Source organism: Numida meleagris, chromosome 3, assembly GCF_002078875.1.
Source record: "Numida meleagris isolate 19003 breed g44 Domestic line chromosome 3, NumMel1.0, whole genome shotgun sequence".
Taxonomy (NCBI): domain Eukaryota; kingdom Metazoa; phylum Chordata; class Aves; order Galliformes; family Numididae; genus Numida; species Numida meleagris.
Window position 1 is genome coordinate 97,159,345 of NC_034411.1, and position 17,281 is coordinate 97,176,625.

The window sequence follows — 17,281 nt, forward strand, 5'->3', positions numbered from 1 at the left end:
GAAAATTAGGGTGTATTTTTGTCAGTCACATTTGAAATTCATGTGAAAACTGCAGTATGTGGATCTACAGAAGGGTCTGATTTTTCTTTCTTTCTTTCTTCCAGGTTGCTTTCAGACTTCTCTGCAGAAAGAAATAAAAATAACAAAGAAGGTGAAGGTACATAAATATTCTAGTAGAAGGAGCCTTATGATTTTCTAAACCAAGTAACTTTGTAATCAGGCTTAGAAAGACTGAATCCTACTGATTGTTAAAGAGTGTTTTTGTCATTTATTCTTTCCAAGCAGTTCTTTAAAGACGATGTAATTTGTTCACATAAAATTGTTTTGGCTTACTTGCTTAATTGTGATAGTGATACCTAAGAAAAATACAAGGATAGGGAAATTTGTACACATTTTACTGGATACGTTTCTGCTTTTCCTTGCGTTCTTCTCTTTTTTGTGCATGTTAGGTGAAGGTGAATGGTTACATCGTAAAGCGGGAACGCACTTTAATCATAAATAGCAGATACTTGATAGGGGCATCCAACCACATTTATGATAAAATCCAAACTTGTTTAGTCTTGTTAAATAAAATGTCTTAGTGTGTAACATATTTGAGATGTAATCTATTTTCTTCTTCCAAATAATCCTGAGAGAGTGTGGAAAAGCTAGCAGCAATTAAGATAGAAAAGATAATGGTGTGAACGTAGTTCTTTGAGGGCAGAAAGACCAAATCAAAGATTAGAAATCCTCAGGAAGATCCTCCGTGACCTCATCCAGATCGCAATTGAAGACAAGATCAAAGATGTGTTGCAGTGATTTATGTTTCAAGCCTCACGTCCCTTTTTTTTTTTTTTGGTTCATTTTTACCCTTCTGTTACATTTTTAAAAAGGAAGTCAATACACAAAAATCAGTGTTAGTCATACATGAGTGCATCATCACCGCTGTATCTAGAGACAGTGCCCACTGACAACTAAAACCTGTGATTCTCATTTTTGAGTGGATGTTCCAACTTACTTCAGATCTTATTATTTCATTTTTGTTACCCTTGAAAACTTCAGGTAATAGTGACCCGAGTAGAAGTTGCACAACTGCTTGTGAGCTGAGGCTTAAAGCCATTAATGTCTTAATAGGGTTTCTCTCTTATTAACAAGTCTCGTTGCCTTTGGGAATTAACAGCTCATTCTTTGCCCACTTTTTTTCCTCTGAAATCTGCTGGTGCAAAACAATCCATGTTTTGTGTTCTGTTGTCCCCATTCTTCAGCTGTTGGAGTGGCAGCAAGCAGCTGATGTGAGAGTTTTCTGTTTGGGCACTGATCAGTGCCAGAGCTCAGCACCGCTCCTGGCACTTTTCCAAGCATAGTGTGCTCAAATGAATAATGGCTGATGCTGCGTTGTAAAGATCCAGCGTACGCTAGCTGTACTTTCAATGTAACTATCCTCTCTCTAGTCTTTTTTTTTTTTTCCCTACATAAAATATTTCAACTCGTATAGTTTTTCAAGACAGCATGGAAGCTGTGCAGTAGGTAGTTGTAGCTTCCTTGCGTGTCTGTGTGTATGTGTTCTGCAGACTGCACACATACACAATGTTGTTTATGTTCAAATAAAATGTGATTGAAGCCTGCGTACATATGTGAGTGCACTGCAGAGCTGTGTGTTTGCCAGTTGACTCAGCCGTGCGAATGCGGGACTAATAGTACCAGCCAGGTGAACAGTTAGTGTCATGTCCCTGACAGCGGGCTTCCTTGTGGCAGATGTTGAATAATTTGTATTAAGATAAAAATAAAAACGTTTTTCTTCCCATGGACCACCTTCCCAGCACCCTCTGTGTAGAGGAGCTCAGAAAAGAATTTTATCCATACCATTGCATCTACTGAAGGATCTTTCTTCCCTTTGTTTGTCCATTTTAGTCCATCTATGGTTCTAGTTTATAAGGCCTCTCGTGGCAGGATAACTTGCAGAGCAAAAGCACAGAAAACGTACAGAACTTTACTTATAAGAACAGTATATTCTCCTTCAAAACAGTTTGCCAGCTAGCTCTTTAGAAGTGAGCATGATGCAAGCATCCATGCAGTGCAGCTGGGGTGATGGGGAAATGCAAAGCCTGGTTAATTCACAATGCAGATAATACACCCACAGATAATAAAAGTTGGTTATTTAAATGTACCCTACGCCATAGTTCTGTTTGCAGTTCTTATGCTTATTGTACCCTGTTGATCTACTTTGGAGTATCAGTGATAAACATGCTGCGGGAATGCCTTATGCCTTAACATTTTTGCATGCACTGGTACGTATTTGTTCACATATCAGTGAGTGAGAATCCTGTGCTCAAAAAATGTGGGACGCTGATACACAGCGAATACCATTGTCTAGATTATCCTTCTTGCCTTGCAACATCTCTTGGGCAGCAGGATGGGTGGTAGGGGATTGACACAGTTTCAGCTCCTACATCTGGGCTTCAGAACTTTTACAGTTTCATTAATTCCTTGAAGTCAGATTTCAAGCAGATGAAGACTAGTTAGAGATCTAGCTGTGGAGATGAAGTTCAGGTAGTAATTAGACTTAACTTTCAGAGAGGAGCGAGAAGGATTGACTTGTCAAAAACTAGGAAACTTATTCTGAGCACAAGTGTTTCTTCCCACTAATTATGCCGTTCCTTTCCTGCATTTCTGCTTTTTGTTTCTCTGTCTTACAGAAATGTTGGATTAAGTGTGTTTTCTGTAGGCACATGGAATTTAACATTTGCCTGCAGATGAGAGGTGCAGAGTCTAACTGCGTGTTGACCACATTCTGTGTATCACATGTCTTTTGCTCCTTCACAGCTTAAAACGTGAATATGAATGTTTTATTCAGGTGGTCCATATTTCGAGTTCAAAAAGTGGTACAAAGTTATAAAATGTACCTTGGATGTGGAGCAAAAAAAACTGGATGAACAAAAAGCCAAGTAAGATTTTTAAGTACTGGGTAATGATAATAATAAGGTAGATGATTTTAAGTGAAATCCTGACTCCCACAGAAGTTGAAAAGGTTCGGAGTTTACTCCATGTTTCCATCCAGCACACTTGGGTGAACAAAGCGATTCCATCCCTATCTTAATTTTCTATTTACAGTCATAATATTTATCCAACGTATTAATTAAACACTCAGTTTCTGTGACAAGTAGCTTATACAACTGAACAATTAACCGATTACAGTAAATCTAGGCTTACATGCCTCCATTTGTCTATGCAGAAAAAGACTGCTACATGTGGGAGGAGGTGGCTTTTAATGGAGTTAACAGTAGATTATTTTGTTCTTATTTTAATAGCTCTACTTCATTAATAAATTATTATTTTACATGTTTTCTCCAGCTTTCTTTTTCCTAACAATTTTTATTTCTCTTAATGTAGGTATCTGTGGAGATGTGAAAAGCCACTGTTTTATTCAGTCAAGAGGAAATCTAAAGCTCTTAGGAGAAGACGTGAGTAAACTCCACCTCTTTCCGCCAGCACAGAAGTCTGCTCCAACTTTTCCCATCATAGAAATTCTGCAACCTTGACTGTAATAATATTTACATCTTAAAATACTTTCCCTTCAGTCTTTCATCTCTGGGCACAGTGAATGTAGTACTATTTTACAACCCATGGCTGGAATTCTTCAATCAGACATTTTCCTCCTGCTTAACTGAAATTGCAGCCTCCATAGTGACCTAGTTAACGTAATATCAGAATTAGTACTTTGTCCTCATCTCACTGATCTGTCAGTGAGCCTTCGTATAACTGTGCTCTTCATCATTTTTCTGTTGTTCTCCAATGGCTTTTCAACTCTTCTCTCTTTCCACGTATACATCTCCTGGTTTGTCCTTTGGTAGACCCTTCTGTCCCTCTTCATTCCTAGTTACTCTTGCAGTCTTCCACAGAAAGTGAGGGGGGTTTCTCTGAACGTGGCTTTGCTCGAACAGGTGGCTGTTTGTGGTCAGAATGAAAGGTCCATCCATTTTAACAGCTATGGAAGTACCTCTAAGGAATTGTGGAGTGACTTGGTTTGAAAGGGACCTTAACGATCACGTAGTCCGAGCTCCCATGCTGTGGTTAGGGCTGCCACCCACCAGATCAGGCTGCCCAGTGATTGGGTTTTACTTTTTTGTTTAAAACAAACAAAAAAACAACCAAACAGAAGCAAATAAACAAAGCCAACAGAAACTGCACTCATCTGTGTAAATAGGAAAACAAGAATTTTATTTGACAAAATAAAACCCGAGGTTCTTCATTCTACATTTGATAGTAGTAAGCGACAGGTAGTGGGAGAGAGATGTTCTCTGGCAAGTGTTTTTCCCTATATATACTCTTCCAGTTTCTGGAAGTGACTGATTCAGGAACTTGTAAGCTCGTTGTACACTCCTGTTTGGTTTGAATAAATCGTGTTAGACTTACTGCGCAAGAATGTATTGGATTTTTATTCATGGTTTTATGCATCAAAATTCTGTAGGGGTGATCTTGCAGTTAAGTCACATTCTGTGGAAAAACATATTTAAGTTTGTTATTTCATTCTGATGGTTTCCTCAGGAGCCCTTTAGTTCACCTGTCAATAAGAAAAATGAAAAATCATTTGTTGTTCATTAATTCTGTGCCACTCTAGATTCCCCATCTGGTTCTCCTCTTTGAGGTAGGAAGGGACCACCTGGATTACTGAGCTATTGCAGGCAGGAATCTCACCTAATGTCATTTCAACAAGGCAAGATTCATCTTAAAACAAATTTTAAATAGTAGAGACCATGCCTGTGCAAAGCATGCCCAAGAACCATACTTGTTCTGGTGTTAATACAGTTTGTACTTTTGGCTCATTATTTCTGGACAGTTTTCTTGTTCTTGCTCTGGAAGTTTCTTTTGCCTGTAATAGCTTTTTACCCTTTCTATCATTTAGCATATGCTTATATGTCAGATACAGGTTACAAAAACCTTCCTCAGCTTTGACTTTTATGGTTGATTTTAGTTAAACCATCATCTTTTCTCTTGAAAGATAGGCATCCCTTTCCTTGGATCACTTCAAGATGTCTTTCCTGCCTTTTTTCCAATTTATGAATGAATTTGTTAGATACAGGTCATAAAAAGAAGCTGGAGCTCCAGCAACACTGTTTTCTAGCTGGCTGTTTGTCCCAGGGAAGCAAGGCTTGGTGGCTGTGCTGTATGTGCTGATCTGTCACCACACTGTCTTTCCCTTCTGTCCATCAGCCTCAATTAAGAATGTAAGATTGGCATTCTCACTCGCACTTGACATGAGAGTTAAGAGTCTCAAGGGTGTTCCCATGGGCTTCTGAAACGGTAGGAATGAAAAACAGAGATAAAACAGAAAAATAGAGAAACTCTATAAAATCCTTATTAAGAGGAAGAAAAACTTTGAGTGTTTTTTTTCTTAAATCATGTATTAGAATTGTTTTAGTATTTCTTTAGCTGTGGAGAAAGGTGGTGTGGCTTTTGTTTTGTTCTGTCTGATTTTAAATTCTATTTCCAAAGGAAATCTGCACTACCAAAAGCTTCACCTGAAGTCCACATGTGTATGAAACTAGGCTTTGTGAATGCTGATACATGAAAATCTGTTCATCGTAACCAGGCTGAGTGATAGCACGTGGCCAGATAAATACAGCAAAAGGCATCCTGGTGTATGTGTTCTGTAGGAGTAAAATTATCCAGCAGGATCAGATGGAATTTTCTAGCTTTATTCAGGGAACGCTTTTGTGGTATTCCAATACTGTTATCACTGATTATCAGAACTGTGACATTTTGAATAGTTTTTAAAATCATTTTCTAAAACATACGACAGAGTTGAATTTTAAGTAGAATGGAGGAAAGTACAGACCTTTAAGCTTTCTCAGGATTCCTTCCAGGGGGTTAAAAAAGTATGAAAGGCACAAACACCATATTACTTCTTTGCAGATCACCTCTGAACAATATACCGATACTTAGTATTTCTGCCTTGTGGGATTATTTTTTTTTTTGTCTCGTTTCTATTTGTACAGAAATGGTTGAGAACTTGCAAAATCAGTTTGGCAGGCTGTCTGGTTCGGTGCGACCTGCTGAAAGGCCAAATCCGTCAAGTTTTCAGTTAAGCTGGTCTGAAGAAAACACAGATGGGTCTTGTTTTCATGGGCACAGCCTGAAGGGAATTTTGCAAGAAAAACATGGTTTACTTACAGCCATCAACCCTGATTATTGGCTGTGTACGGTTAAACTATGTAATGAGAAGTAAGTATTAAATTTTTATTAATTAACTCTGTAAAATTCTCTTGACAGTAAAGCACGGTGTGTGCATATACATAAATCTCTCTTTTTTCCTTTACAAATGACTTGTGGGGTGTGTACACAGCTATGTATTCGCATACAGTTGAAATCATTTGTAGAAGGGGGTGTGTGCAGAGTGCTTCATCTTGGATTGGGAGTAGGCATTGTAATATAAAGTGTGATCAAAGCGAGCTTTTGAGAAGAGAGGCGATGAGACAGTCAGTGACTAAAGTCACATGGCAAGAGCAGTAGCTAGGTAGAAATATTCACTCCACTTCCTTCTTCGTAGTACTTCAGAAACTATTACACCACAGCTTTTAAGAGAATGAGAAAACGTCCGTTCCTCTCTCCTCTAAGCCACAAAAAAAAGTGTAGAAAATTCTTTTTTTAAATCACTGTGCTGTTTTTTGATGGCTTTAATCCAATTTAGCAGTCGGAGTTCAAGTTAGCAGTTAATGTCTCCAAAATGTATTTCAGAATGAAGTGATTGGGTGGGAAAAGGGCTTAATGCTATTTCATCTGAGCTATCTTTGCAAGCAGCCTGGAAAACCAACGTAAGAAGTCTGGGTAAGGGAAACTTCTTGTGCTATTAAAATTGTTTAGTGGCTTTCTGTACTACAGAACTGTTCCCAAATCCTGACTTCACAAGTGTAAAGGAATTTTTTCCACCCAAGTGTGTATCAGAACAGTCGTGCTGTTTCTTAGTACGGTTATTTACTTCCAGGGACCTAAATAGCAAGGACAGTGATAGCCCAGGTGATCCAGCCTTCCTTGTGAAGGTTGAGGTACCTTAATGTGAAATGAGTTTTCATTTGTGTGCTGTTGAATAAGTGTTGAATGACATCTTAAGTCTTTATCTGATACATATGTCTGAATGTCATGCTTAAGAGAGCAATAGTCCCTACAAAATCTCAGTGATACATTCCTGATTTTTAAAAGATTAAATATTACCCTTGAAAATAACTGCCTTTTACATGTGTGCAGTCTTTTGTTGTTTTTAGTGGATTTATTTGCTTATCTTTATTTTCCTTTTCACATTGCCTTTCACATATTCACTGTGACAGAAATGGGTTGGAATAATGTAAACATAGTGTTATATTACAAGAGCTTCGGTTGTGTGGATTCATTCTTTTGTATGAATAAGAAGCTTTTTCTGCCTTTTTTTTTTTAAGGGAGGGGAGGTAATAATCCTTTTACCACAAATTTGCGTAAATCTTATATACACACTGAATGAGTGGATATTTCGGTGTATGTTTGCGTGAATAATCTTTTCATGCAAAGTCTGTTTTTAAGCCTACATTTTCATATGTAATGTATTAAAATGATTATGGCAAACTGTCTTAGCCTTCATGAAACAAGATTTGAATTTAAACTCTTACCGGTTAAATTTCCCATTATATCATTTGCAATGCAAGTAATTAATTATACATCTGACACTTACTTAACTTCGGAGAATAGCATCTGCTCCCTCAGATGTGAGGTTCTATCCCATGCAAGTGTATGTGTGTATAACAGAACTAAAAACAAACTTACAAATTCTCTAAAAATCAGTGTGGACTGCTGGAATGCTTTAGTGGTAAGACTAAAATATTTCAGTGGGCAAAACTGAGAGCAGTTAACTGATTGGTAAAATGTTCTTATGTTTTCTGTTACTTTAAAAATTTTATTTTTAAGCTGAATTCTAAATTAATTGGGTATATAACTGTGTAGGTTGCTCCAAAAGTAATGCGTCCTATTTATTTCCATGGAAACATGCATTTTCACCAGTGATGAAGAAGGGTCTACGTGCCACGTTCATTAACTGCGCCAGTGGAGGTGGCTCACTGTTTCATAGCTGCTATAACAGCGTTGTTGCTAGGAAGATGTTGCCCATGTGGTCCATCTTTCAGTGACTCAAACAGATGGTCAGTGGTAGGATAGTCCAACCAAGACTGGTAAAGTGCTCCACGGTCTTCGAACTGGTCTGAGGCCTGGAATTATTGTGTTGCAAGAAACAGGTTGTCTTCTCTGGCCTGACTCTGCTTAGTTAGCATCTCAATGTAGCAGTCAGAGGTGATGGTTTGTCCAAGTTCCAGGAAATCCAGAATGATCACCCCTTTCCTATCCCAATAGACAGTGCACATCACTTGACCCGCTGAGAGCTGTGTCTTGAACCTTTTCTTCTATAGAAAATTCACATTGCCACTCCATGGATCTTTCCCTCATTACATGACAAATTAAAATGTATTGGAAATTTTGTAGCTCCTTAGAGATGCTCTTAGTGTAAATAGCACAAAATGGGACGGTGGTGTGTTTATGGTTGTGTTTCAGGACTCTTGCGAAAAGTGTAACTCCAGTTAATCAAATAGGTGCTTTACAGTGTTGGTAATTACACATTGCCTAAAAATTTCCAGTATAATTTCCCTTCCATCCTAGTGAAAACTGAGCTCTGACAACTAAACTGCAGTAAAAGTTGTAGTTGCTGAAACTCAGGATTAAGACTGGAGTGTCACAAAATGTTGTAATTCCTCTTAGCCAAAAAAAATGCAGGTTTAATTCAACCAACAGCACTTATAAATGAAGCTCAAACTTAGTGAATGCTTAGGGTGGGTTATGGAGTCAGCTGGTCTGTTCTGAAACTGCTGAAATGGGCAATTTAACTTGGTTTTTGTAAGCTGGCAGCTTTCAGGCAGTGTGAGGACAGATTGTGTAGGACAGGGCTTGACATGAGAGACCTCCATTCAGATTTCTAATCTGTCAGGCTTCAGGAGGATTAATCAGTGACTTTGCTCCCTGAAGTGCTACTTCCACGGCTTTCATGGCACTCCAGAATAGTGTATCCGTTCCTCCAGTTTGAGGTAAAATGTAAATGGGTGTTGGGCCAGAGGGAGCAAGCAAATGACTCTATAGTCTAGTAATTAGTACACTTGCCCATAAATTGGGACAGACAGGTTCCAGTCCTTGTTCTGGTGAATATTTAAGACCTCTTCTCTGAATCAGACAGAGGGGAAATGGAAGCTCTGCTTCTCCACATCCCAGGGCAACACCAAGTAAGCGAGAGGATGCACAGGGTTTAGGTAGAGAATAGCACCTGAATCTTCATATGAATGTAAAGGGCTTTTTAATTGAAGCAGCTGGATGTTGTGATATTTTAAACTCCTCTAAGTTTTTTTTTCAGGACAGAACTGACAAGGTAGATCAGAATTGTGGTTTAGACAGTTGATAAAATGTTGGCATTTTCCTCTAATTACAACTGTGTATATAAATGCTTGCAAAACGCTAACTAAATACACTTGTAATTCAGGGCTTTCTTTTTTCCTTTCTTTTCAGATTGTGCGGTCATCTGGCTCACTACAGAGAAGTGGACTTTCCCCAGAGTTACCATTTTATACTGAGACTTTTCTCCTTTCTTCTGAGGATACAGCCCTCCTCTATCCATGAAGAGGTGTGTGCGATAGAACACAAACTTTTTAATAAAAAACTCTATAAAAAGCCAAAATACAAGAGGAGTCTAAGGAAGTAAAAAGACCTAAACATTATAGTATTAAAGCTGTGTGAATTGGTTTGATCCCAAACCGTGCTATTCAAACTGATACTGATGCTTTTGCCTGCATAGAAATCTGTTAAGGTTTTAGTGCTGACATCTACTACTGCACTTTAGCTGTAGTGTCACATTAACAGTAATTTAAGTTGCTGGTTTCCAGCTGTGAGCTACCAAGGAAACTGTTTACCAAGATTTATTTCCCCACTTTGCAGCAGGGCCAACAGGAAGCCATGAAATTACCATTTTTTCACATAATTGTACGTGCTTTGACTGTACTGGTCAGCACATTGGCATCTAATTGCATTGCAAGGCTTTGGAATCAAAATGCTACTTATTTTTTTTACCAACTTGTATGACAGCAACTTCATTTCTAGAAAGTAATGTTTACTTTGTTTTGAAAGAGTGTGTTAACAAATAAAAGGAGCAGGTGGACGATGTTTTCTCTGCAGTGAGTTGTTCAGCCTTTGTTTCTTAACCGTCTGTTGTGGCAGTTCTGCCACTGCTTTCAACATTTCCTTGCATCCTGAGTATCTCCTGGTCTCTTCTTAAGCCTGAGCCTCTCGTTCAAGTGTACACCTTTTGGGTCCATGTTCCAATCCAGGCTCCACAGCTTTTGTAGCTTCTTTTATACCAGGAACCCTCCATCCTGTTTCTTATACAACAGTTCCTGCCAGGTCCTCCTCTCACTCTTCTTTCACAGCACTGAACTCACTCTCTTTTGAGTTGTACTTCATTTCTTCTGACGGCTTTGTATCATAGCACCTTGACCAGTTGTGCCTCAGCCATTCTCCCAGTTTCTCATGCTCAATCTTATTTATGCACCATGTTTTTAAACTATCCCAGACAATGTGTAAATGAAGTTGGGTGCTACCACTACATGAAAGACACCATAACTTATGCGTATGTTGAACAGAGATGTTGAGTAGATATACAGATGAGTAATACTGCTTTCAGTTGAAGGAAATAAAATTCAGTAACTCCGTCTGTCAGGACAAAGTACAGAAGTTGCCAAATACACTTGATCAATAACACAATCAGCAGCTGTTTCTAGGTGATGTTACAGACAAAAATGCTGTCTGTGGACTTTTTAAGTTATAGCTTCCTTCCTGACCAAGGCTTGGGCTGCAGTGAGGTGTAATCTGAGAAGGCAATTGGTTCAGAGAGTAGACTGAGTGTAATGGAAGGGGTTTCAGATCTCTCGCAGTGGAGCTGTTGTCTAAAAATTGGGAACAAGCGAATGAATGCTAGGATGTACCGCCCTACCTGTCTGAAAAAAAGTGGTAAAGCAGTATTTCAAGCACAGGTAGAGCAAGCAGGAATGTGTAGAAGGGAGGGAGAGGGGCAGGCTATCAGAGTTAAGCTTCAATAGTTATTTGGTAATACTGGCAAGCAGTGGGGCTTCACAGGCTCAGTAGGGGCAAGGAGTAGGACACAGTGTACTGATTTAAGGTTTGGGTGAAAGTTTTTACTTTTCCAGATGTTTTAAGTAGTTCTTGTAGAGCAGGGATTTAGAGCAGTGGTCCCTTAACGTGATTGTGATGCTTAGATGGGAAGGCATCATTTTAGCAATACAGAGGCAAATGGTGTTTGGTGATGGAAAGAGCAGAGCGAGCTGTTACTTGTGCTAAGTATTTCCTAAGTGGTATAGTTCAGTGCGTCTAACTACATCGCCACGTTGTGCTGGATACCTCCGACTTCTGGCAAGGTGTCTTGAGCTGGTGATTGCATGGATGGAATTGGAATGTACCAACTGAATTGGACGTTGTCTGGTGTTTGTATTTTGGAATTAGATGTTCATTGTTATGTTTAACCTCACCTGAGTGAATTGCTGAAGTTTGTCCATATTGAGAAAAAACATCTTTTGTTCTTGTTTGTAAGTATTTTTGTCAGTTAGAAACCTACAGAAGTGTCATAAGCATTGTTCATGGTTTCAACAGTGCTTGCTCCAACTACTGAACATATCCCATTTGTTTTACTGAAGAATTTGTTACAGTTTGGAATTAGCTATCTGAAAGACACTTTATTATACATAAGGGGGTTAACTTAATTCAGAAGTCTTTATTTGAAAGACTTACACACTTAATTATAGGTACACACTTCTTTTAAAACTACTGTAGTAGTAAAATCTCAGCTTCATAAATTAAAAATACTGTACTCATTGTTACATTGTTACAAATGTAACAAAGCTCCCTTAGATGTTAGAATAAATTAAAGTTGTACTTTAATAAACTGGAATAAAGCTTGCAATTAAGCATCAAGAGCCATGTGCCTCCTGGACACGTAGGTTAAGAGTCAGATTTAAAAGTTAAGGGTATGCCTCTCAAATACTTAATGTTAGTTCTACCCAGTTTAATCAATTGACATGCCGGAGTAATGGTGTTTAAGAAGCTGTTGAGCCACGAGAGTGCCTTATCTTCAGCGGGGTGTAGTTGAGCTCTGTTGGGACAACTGCTTTGAGTCCACTGCATGTAACCCTGGGGAGGAGGCGTTGGTTGAACAGCTGCGGGTGGGTGGCTGCAGGGCAGGGTGGCTGCTGCAGCCCCTTCCAGCCACCTCTTCCTCCTAGCTGGAAGTGCAGCTCCTTTCTGTAGCCCTTTGCTGAAAGGTATCAGGGAGAGCTCAGGTTTCTGAAATGTACTTTTTTGTATTTCTTCCCTTGGAAATTCAGGTCTCCCAGTAAGGAGGTTTAGTTTGGTTTTCTTTTTATCTCTAGATGTCAAATGTTCTTATATAGATTAAAGCCAAGTGGGTTGGTTTTTTTTTTTTTTTTTTTTTTAGATTAAATGCTATTTTTTCTATCATTAAGAGTACAAAGGCAACCGTACTTTAAGAATTTTCTCAAATAAAGCAAACTTTCTGTTGATTCTGTGGAGAAATATCAGACATCTGATTTTCTTTGGAAGTTAGTGCCGACAGAATTGGAATTTTACTTACTAGTTTTTCCCTGCCTCCATATGTTTCCATTCTTGATACCAACTTTTTCTTAATAAAGTTTTTACTGTTTTTCAGACATGAAGCAGAGATGTTTGACTTTCTCCTCTTTTGCTGAGTGGGGGCTCTGACCCTAATTTAACAAGAGAATGAGCATCAGCAAAGTCCTGGGCCTGTAGGCAGCGCTAGTCTAGTTTATTGTCGATCCTAACCTCTTTGTAGCATGTCCCTTGAAACAGCTGTGTTTGGAAGATTTGGCAAAGCTTCATGCAGTGTTGCAGGCAACACAATGAGTAACTCACTTCCTGGGAAGCTCGAAAGTTCCTTCCCCTGAATGCTTAATGCTGAGTTTTCTTCCTGTACGGGTAAATGAGACTCTTGCTGAAACGTTATTTTAAGCTATTTATGGGATGTTGTAAAAGGTTGCTTTTGCAGGGCCAGAAGCGAAAGGTCCTGGACCCACAGGCCTCTGGGGAAAGGTGAAGTCCTAAAAATGTGAAGTCCTGGATAAATGTCTTCTCCATGGCTGATCCATCCCTTTCCTGCATCAGGCTGAGATGTTTTGAGCTGCTTCAGTGGTATGGGAGAGTCAGGATATCTTTGTTTGAGGAATCTCATATTTTGATCCAAAAGGAAATGGGCTTTGTGGTGGTATGTTAGTATGTGGATTGGCCAAAGCAGCACGTCTCAGTGCTTTGTCCTTGTGCTAAGAGCAGAATGCCTGCTTTCACCATCTCCTCTGGGGTTATTGGTCTCGTTGCTGCAAAGCTCCTTTGCTCCTGGCCAGGTTATATGCGGGAGGGCATGAAGGGGATGCCAAGGTGTGGGAACAGGCATAGATGAAAGAGCTTTCCTCAGCACTGCATGTGCTAAACAAGAGACTGAGTAAGGTTTGGCAGAACGCGGGATGATGAGTGCTCATGTCCTCACAAGAGGTTACAGCTGTGCTTGTACAACTGCTAGTGGCAGTACTTTGAGAGCCAGAGTGCTCCTCCCCATTGCCCGGCAGCTGCAGCCTGCCTCCGGCAGTACCTTGGGTGGTTTGGAAAGAAAATACAAGCCAGTTCTGATAATCTCACATGGCTGCTCTGTACTGGGGAAGCATTGCTTATCTACTCAGAGACCTTCTTGCTGTCCTAGCAGTGGCTGTGCTCATCAGTGGCAGATGCTGCCATCGCCTAGTGAGAACATCACCCTTGTGCCTTTGTGGCTATGCCGTGATCCAGAAGCTCAGTGTGGGCCATGGAATGCTTCTGTGCTGCCTTTTCCTGGAGGACATCCGCAGGGGCTGTGTGCCTGAGCACTGCCTGCCTCCAGCAGGGCTCCTGAGGGCTGCGGGTAGGGGCTGCAGAGGGGCTGGTTGCTGAGGTTCTCAGCAGGACTCTGCATCTCGTCAGCTCAGTGAGGTGTGCCATTTCAATACAAGACTGTGACAAAACACTTTGTTTACTGAAGGGTGGCTCATGTCTGTGATCCGTGGTGTTTGTAACTCCTGCCTATGCAGCTGTGTGGTTTCTGTGCTGTGGAGCAAAGCGGATTAGGAAGACAACAGCATGCAGGGAAAGAAATGCACGCGCTGTTCTGTTGCTACACCACTCTCACCCCATGTACAAAGAAGCCTAATCCAAAGGAAGTGCTTTATAGTGGTGGAAAATGTTCGGTGAGACTGATAATCATGATAAAGATTTTGTAGATACAAAGTTCTAGACTTCGAGTTGACTTCTTTTTATATGTAGGCTATGGTAAAACTGATACTATGATAAAACTGTAGGATATGGTAAAACTGAAAACTGCAGTCTCTGAACCAGTTTCTACATTATCTTTAGGGTTGAATGCCTGCAAGATGTAACTGAAAAGCAATCTGTTTCACTTTCCTCTCTATTGCACACTGCCTTCATTGATTTCTTTACTTTTTTCTCCACTTTTTCCCTAGAAGGCATTCCAGTGTCCTTTGCCACTGTCACTTGTCTGCTTCATTCTTTCCATTCTTTCCACTGCTCTTACCTCGCTTCCTAGTGAGTTCCTGAACTTCTGCCTGGACTTTCCTCCTTTTTTAAGCCCTTTAGTGCCTTCAGGTTAATGCTCTGGGAGTCAGTGTAATCATTGTGGGCTTACTTTTTATAGAATCATAGAATTAGCTAGGTTGAAAAAGACCTACAAGATCATCCAGTCCAACCGTCCACCTACCACCAGTAACCCCACTTTCTGGCTCTATTGTCAGAAACCACCTAGCCTAATGCAGACGTGCTGTGTAATGAACTACAGAAAGTTCAGCACTCATTCAGTACTCTGCAGCTTGGCCCTAACATCTTAGCGGTTTGAATTAAATAGAAGAAGATCTTGTTTTGACCACTTGTTTCAAAAATACTGTTACAAATTTGATGCAACTTGTTTGTTACACAGGTGTGAAAGGCCGGTGCACGTAGATGGTAATTATCTTGTGTGAAATTTTAAAACCTTGTTGGGTAAGTCGTAACAGTAGCTAATCCTCATGCAGAATAATTCCTAGTTTCTCTGGATGCTGTTGCCAAAGATGGAATAGGAAGAGGAATAAACGCGCTGAGACAGTGCTTGGCCAGATGGTGGCAAGTGGTCTGTGGCTCCTGTGGGGTTCCTTACGTGTTCTGAGTGGGATTCGCTTCAAAGGAAATGGATATGTGAAGAAGGGAAGGAGAACAACGCAGGCAGGACTGAGGAAGAGTTGTAAAGGGAAGGGATAAGAGTGGAGGACAGCAGTGACGTTGAGGTGAAAGGGCTGAGTGAGGGAAGAAGTTGGAGTGAATGCCAACCAGCATGGGGCAAGGAAAGTCCTGCCAGTGTGCTGCTGCATCACGCTGGGATGGCTTTCTGCCCAAGCCAAAGCTCTCCTAAATCCCTTTGTGCTGCTTGCCTGATTTTATCCAGTGATGATGCAATCAGGTGAATGACATCACAGAAATACACCTACCCGTGGTGTTACAGTCTGGATTGTGACCGGCAGATTAGTCAGTGGTGTCACAATCCATGTTTGTATCATTGTCTCCTGAATGTGGAAGTGATTGCTGCGTCGACAGCTGAAGTTTTCATCAGTGAACCAGGCAGTTAGGAAAAGGAGTCCTTTCGCAGAGGCAGCAGCTTTGATTTATCTGGAATAGAACCTTGGTGTATTTTAGTAAAGTACAAGTACTGAGTGTGGTGTACTACTGAGACTTCAGCAGTTCAGGTGTGATGTAAAGAGGTGACTGAGCTTCAGCACGTGCAGCATCTGGGTCGCTTGGAGCGACAGCGTCGTGCTGTGTTTGGTTGTTCATGAAAAGTGTGCACGTGTGCTAGAAAGCGTTGATGGTGTGTGCACATCCCAGAACTCCAAGAACAGAAGTGGAGAGCGTAAGGAACAAACAGCACCAGAGGAAGTTGGCAGTGCTTTCCAATAGCGCTGGTTTTGAGCTGGTTTTGTAATCTGTGTTGGAACCTTCTTTGGAAAAATGTAATTTCTTGGTACCTTGATTGGACGATAGCACTTTCTGCTAGGTGCAAGCAGGTAAGAAGTTTTCTTCTACATCATCAAGAATTCAATTTTAAAATGGGTTAAAAATACAGGATGACTTTTACTGCATGCCGCAGAGAACCACCAAACTCAGTTCATTTCAGTTCAGAGCACGACCCCACGTCGATTTGCCTTTTGCCATCCTGATGGCGACGGGCGCGAATCCAAGCAAGGCGTTGTGTCTCTTGAACGCCGGCAGCGGTCCGCTCAGAGGATGTTAGCCAGGCTCCAGGATTAGCCTCCGCCTGAAAGTTTGTTCCCTCGGTGCTGCGTTTCCCTGAACGGCCCTTCTGTCACATTGTGCTGGAGCGTGCCCTGTACCGAGAGGGAAGAAGTTCCGACCCAGAAGAGAGAGCTCTTCTTACTGCGTCTGCTTTTCAATTACTGCCGTTATCCGCAGCATCCGGGCATGTGACAGACGGCACTGCTGCTGCTCGGGGTTTCATTCAACTTGTTACCTGAACAGCAGCCTCCTACCCCTATTTCCCAAGGAGAAACCCACATCCCTCTGATTGCTGCGTGTGGCGTTGCCCCTCAGCAGGTGCAGCGAGGAGCGGGCGCCCGTTTTTTTTGCTTCGGCACAGCAGCGCCTGCCCCGGCCGGACCCGGAGCTCCTACCCGTGCGAGGCGAAGCGTTACCCCGCGGGGCCGCGGCCCTCGTCCCTCCCGCCCCGCGGCCGCCGGTCCCGCCCCCTCCCGCCCTGCCGCCCAATGGGGCGCGACGGCCCCGCCCCTTCGCCGCCGGTAGCCAATGGGAGGCGCCCCGCGGCGGCCGTCCACCTGCGGCTGCGGGAGCCACCTGAGCGGGCGAGAAAAGCCGCCAGAACCCGTCGGTGCGGCGGGCTGCGCGCTGCTCTCTTCGCTCGCCCCCGCGTCCTCCCGACCCGCCGGGCCAGTTCCGCCGCCCGCTGCCTCCGCCAGACATGACACAAGACTACGACAAGTGAGCGTGCGGGGCGGGGAGGGCCGGGGCCGAGGCCGAGGCTGTGGCCGGACCGACAGGCGCTGCCTCCGGGGGTCGGGGGGTGGCGGAGCTGAGGGAGCGCCGCGGCGCGGGGGGGCTC

The 17,281-nt window shown here is 41.9% G+C and overlaps 2 protein-coding genes across 3 annotated transcripts in view; both read left to right on the forward strand.

Moving 5' to 3' along the window:
- Nucleotides 1–10,208, forward strand: part of TAF1B (TATA-box binding protein associated factor, RNA polymerase I subunit B) — a 46,001-nt gene extending 35,793 nt beyond the window's left edge. The window contains exons 11-15 of one of the 2 annotated variants that reach the window (XM_021390477.1): nucleotides 105–151; nucleotides 2,834–2,924; nucleotides 3,370–3,440; nucleotides 5,976–6,201; nucleotides 9,547–10,208. In XM_021390477.1, coding sequence (XP_021246152.1) covers nucleotides 105–151; nucleotides 2,834–2,924; nucleotides 3,370–3,440; nucleotides 5,976–6,201; nucleotides 9,547–9,739 — 628 coding nt within the window. In that variant the 3' untranslated portion in view covers nucleotides 9,740–10,208. Of the gene's footprint in view, nucleotides 1–104; nucleotides 158–2,833; nucleotides 2,925–3,369; nucleotides 3,441–5,975; nucleotides 6,202–9,546 lie in introns of both variants that reach the window. The other variant, XM_021390476.1, reaches the window with a different exon arrangement.
- GRHL1 (grainyhead like transcription factor 1) overlaps nucleotides 16,970–17,281 on the forward strand; it is a 37,774-nt gene continuing 37,462 nt past the window's right edge. Inside the window, exon 1 of the mRNA XM_021390474.1 lies at nucleotides 16,970–17,160. Coding sequence (XP_021246149.1) covers nucleotides 17,141–17,160 — 20 coding nt within the window. The 5' untranslated portion in view covers nucleotides 16,970–17,140. The remainder of the gene's footprint in view (nucleotides 17,161–17,281) is intronic.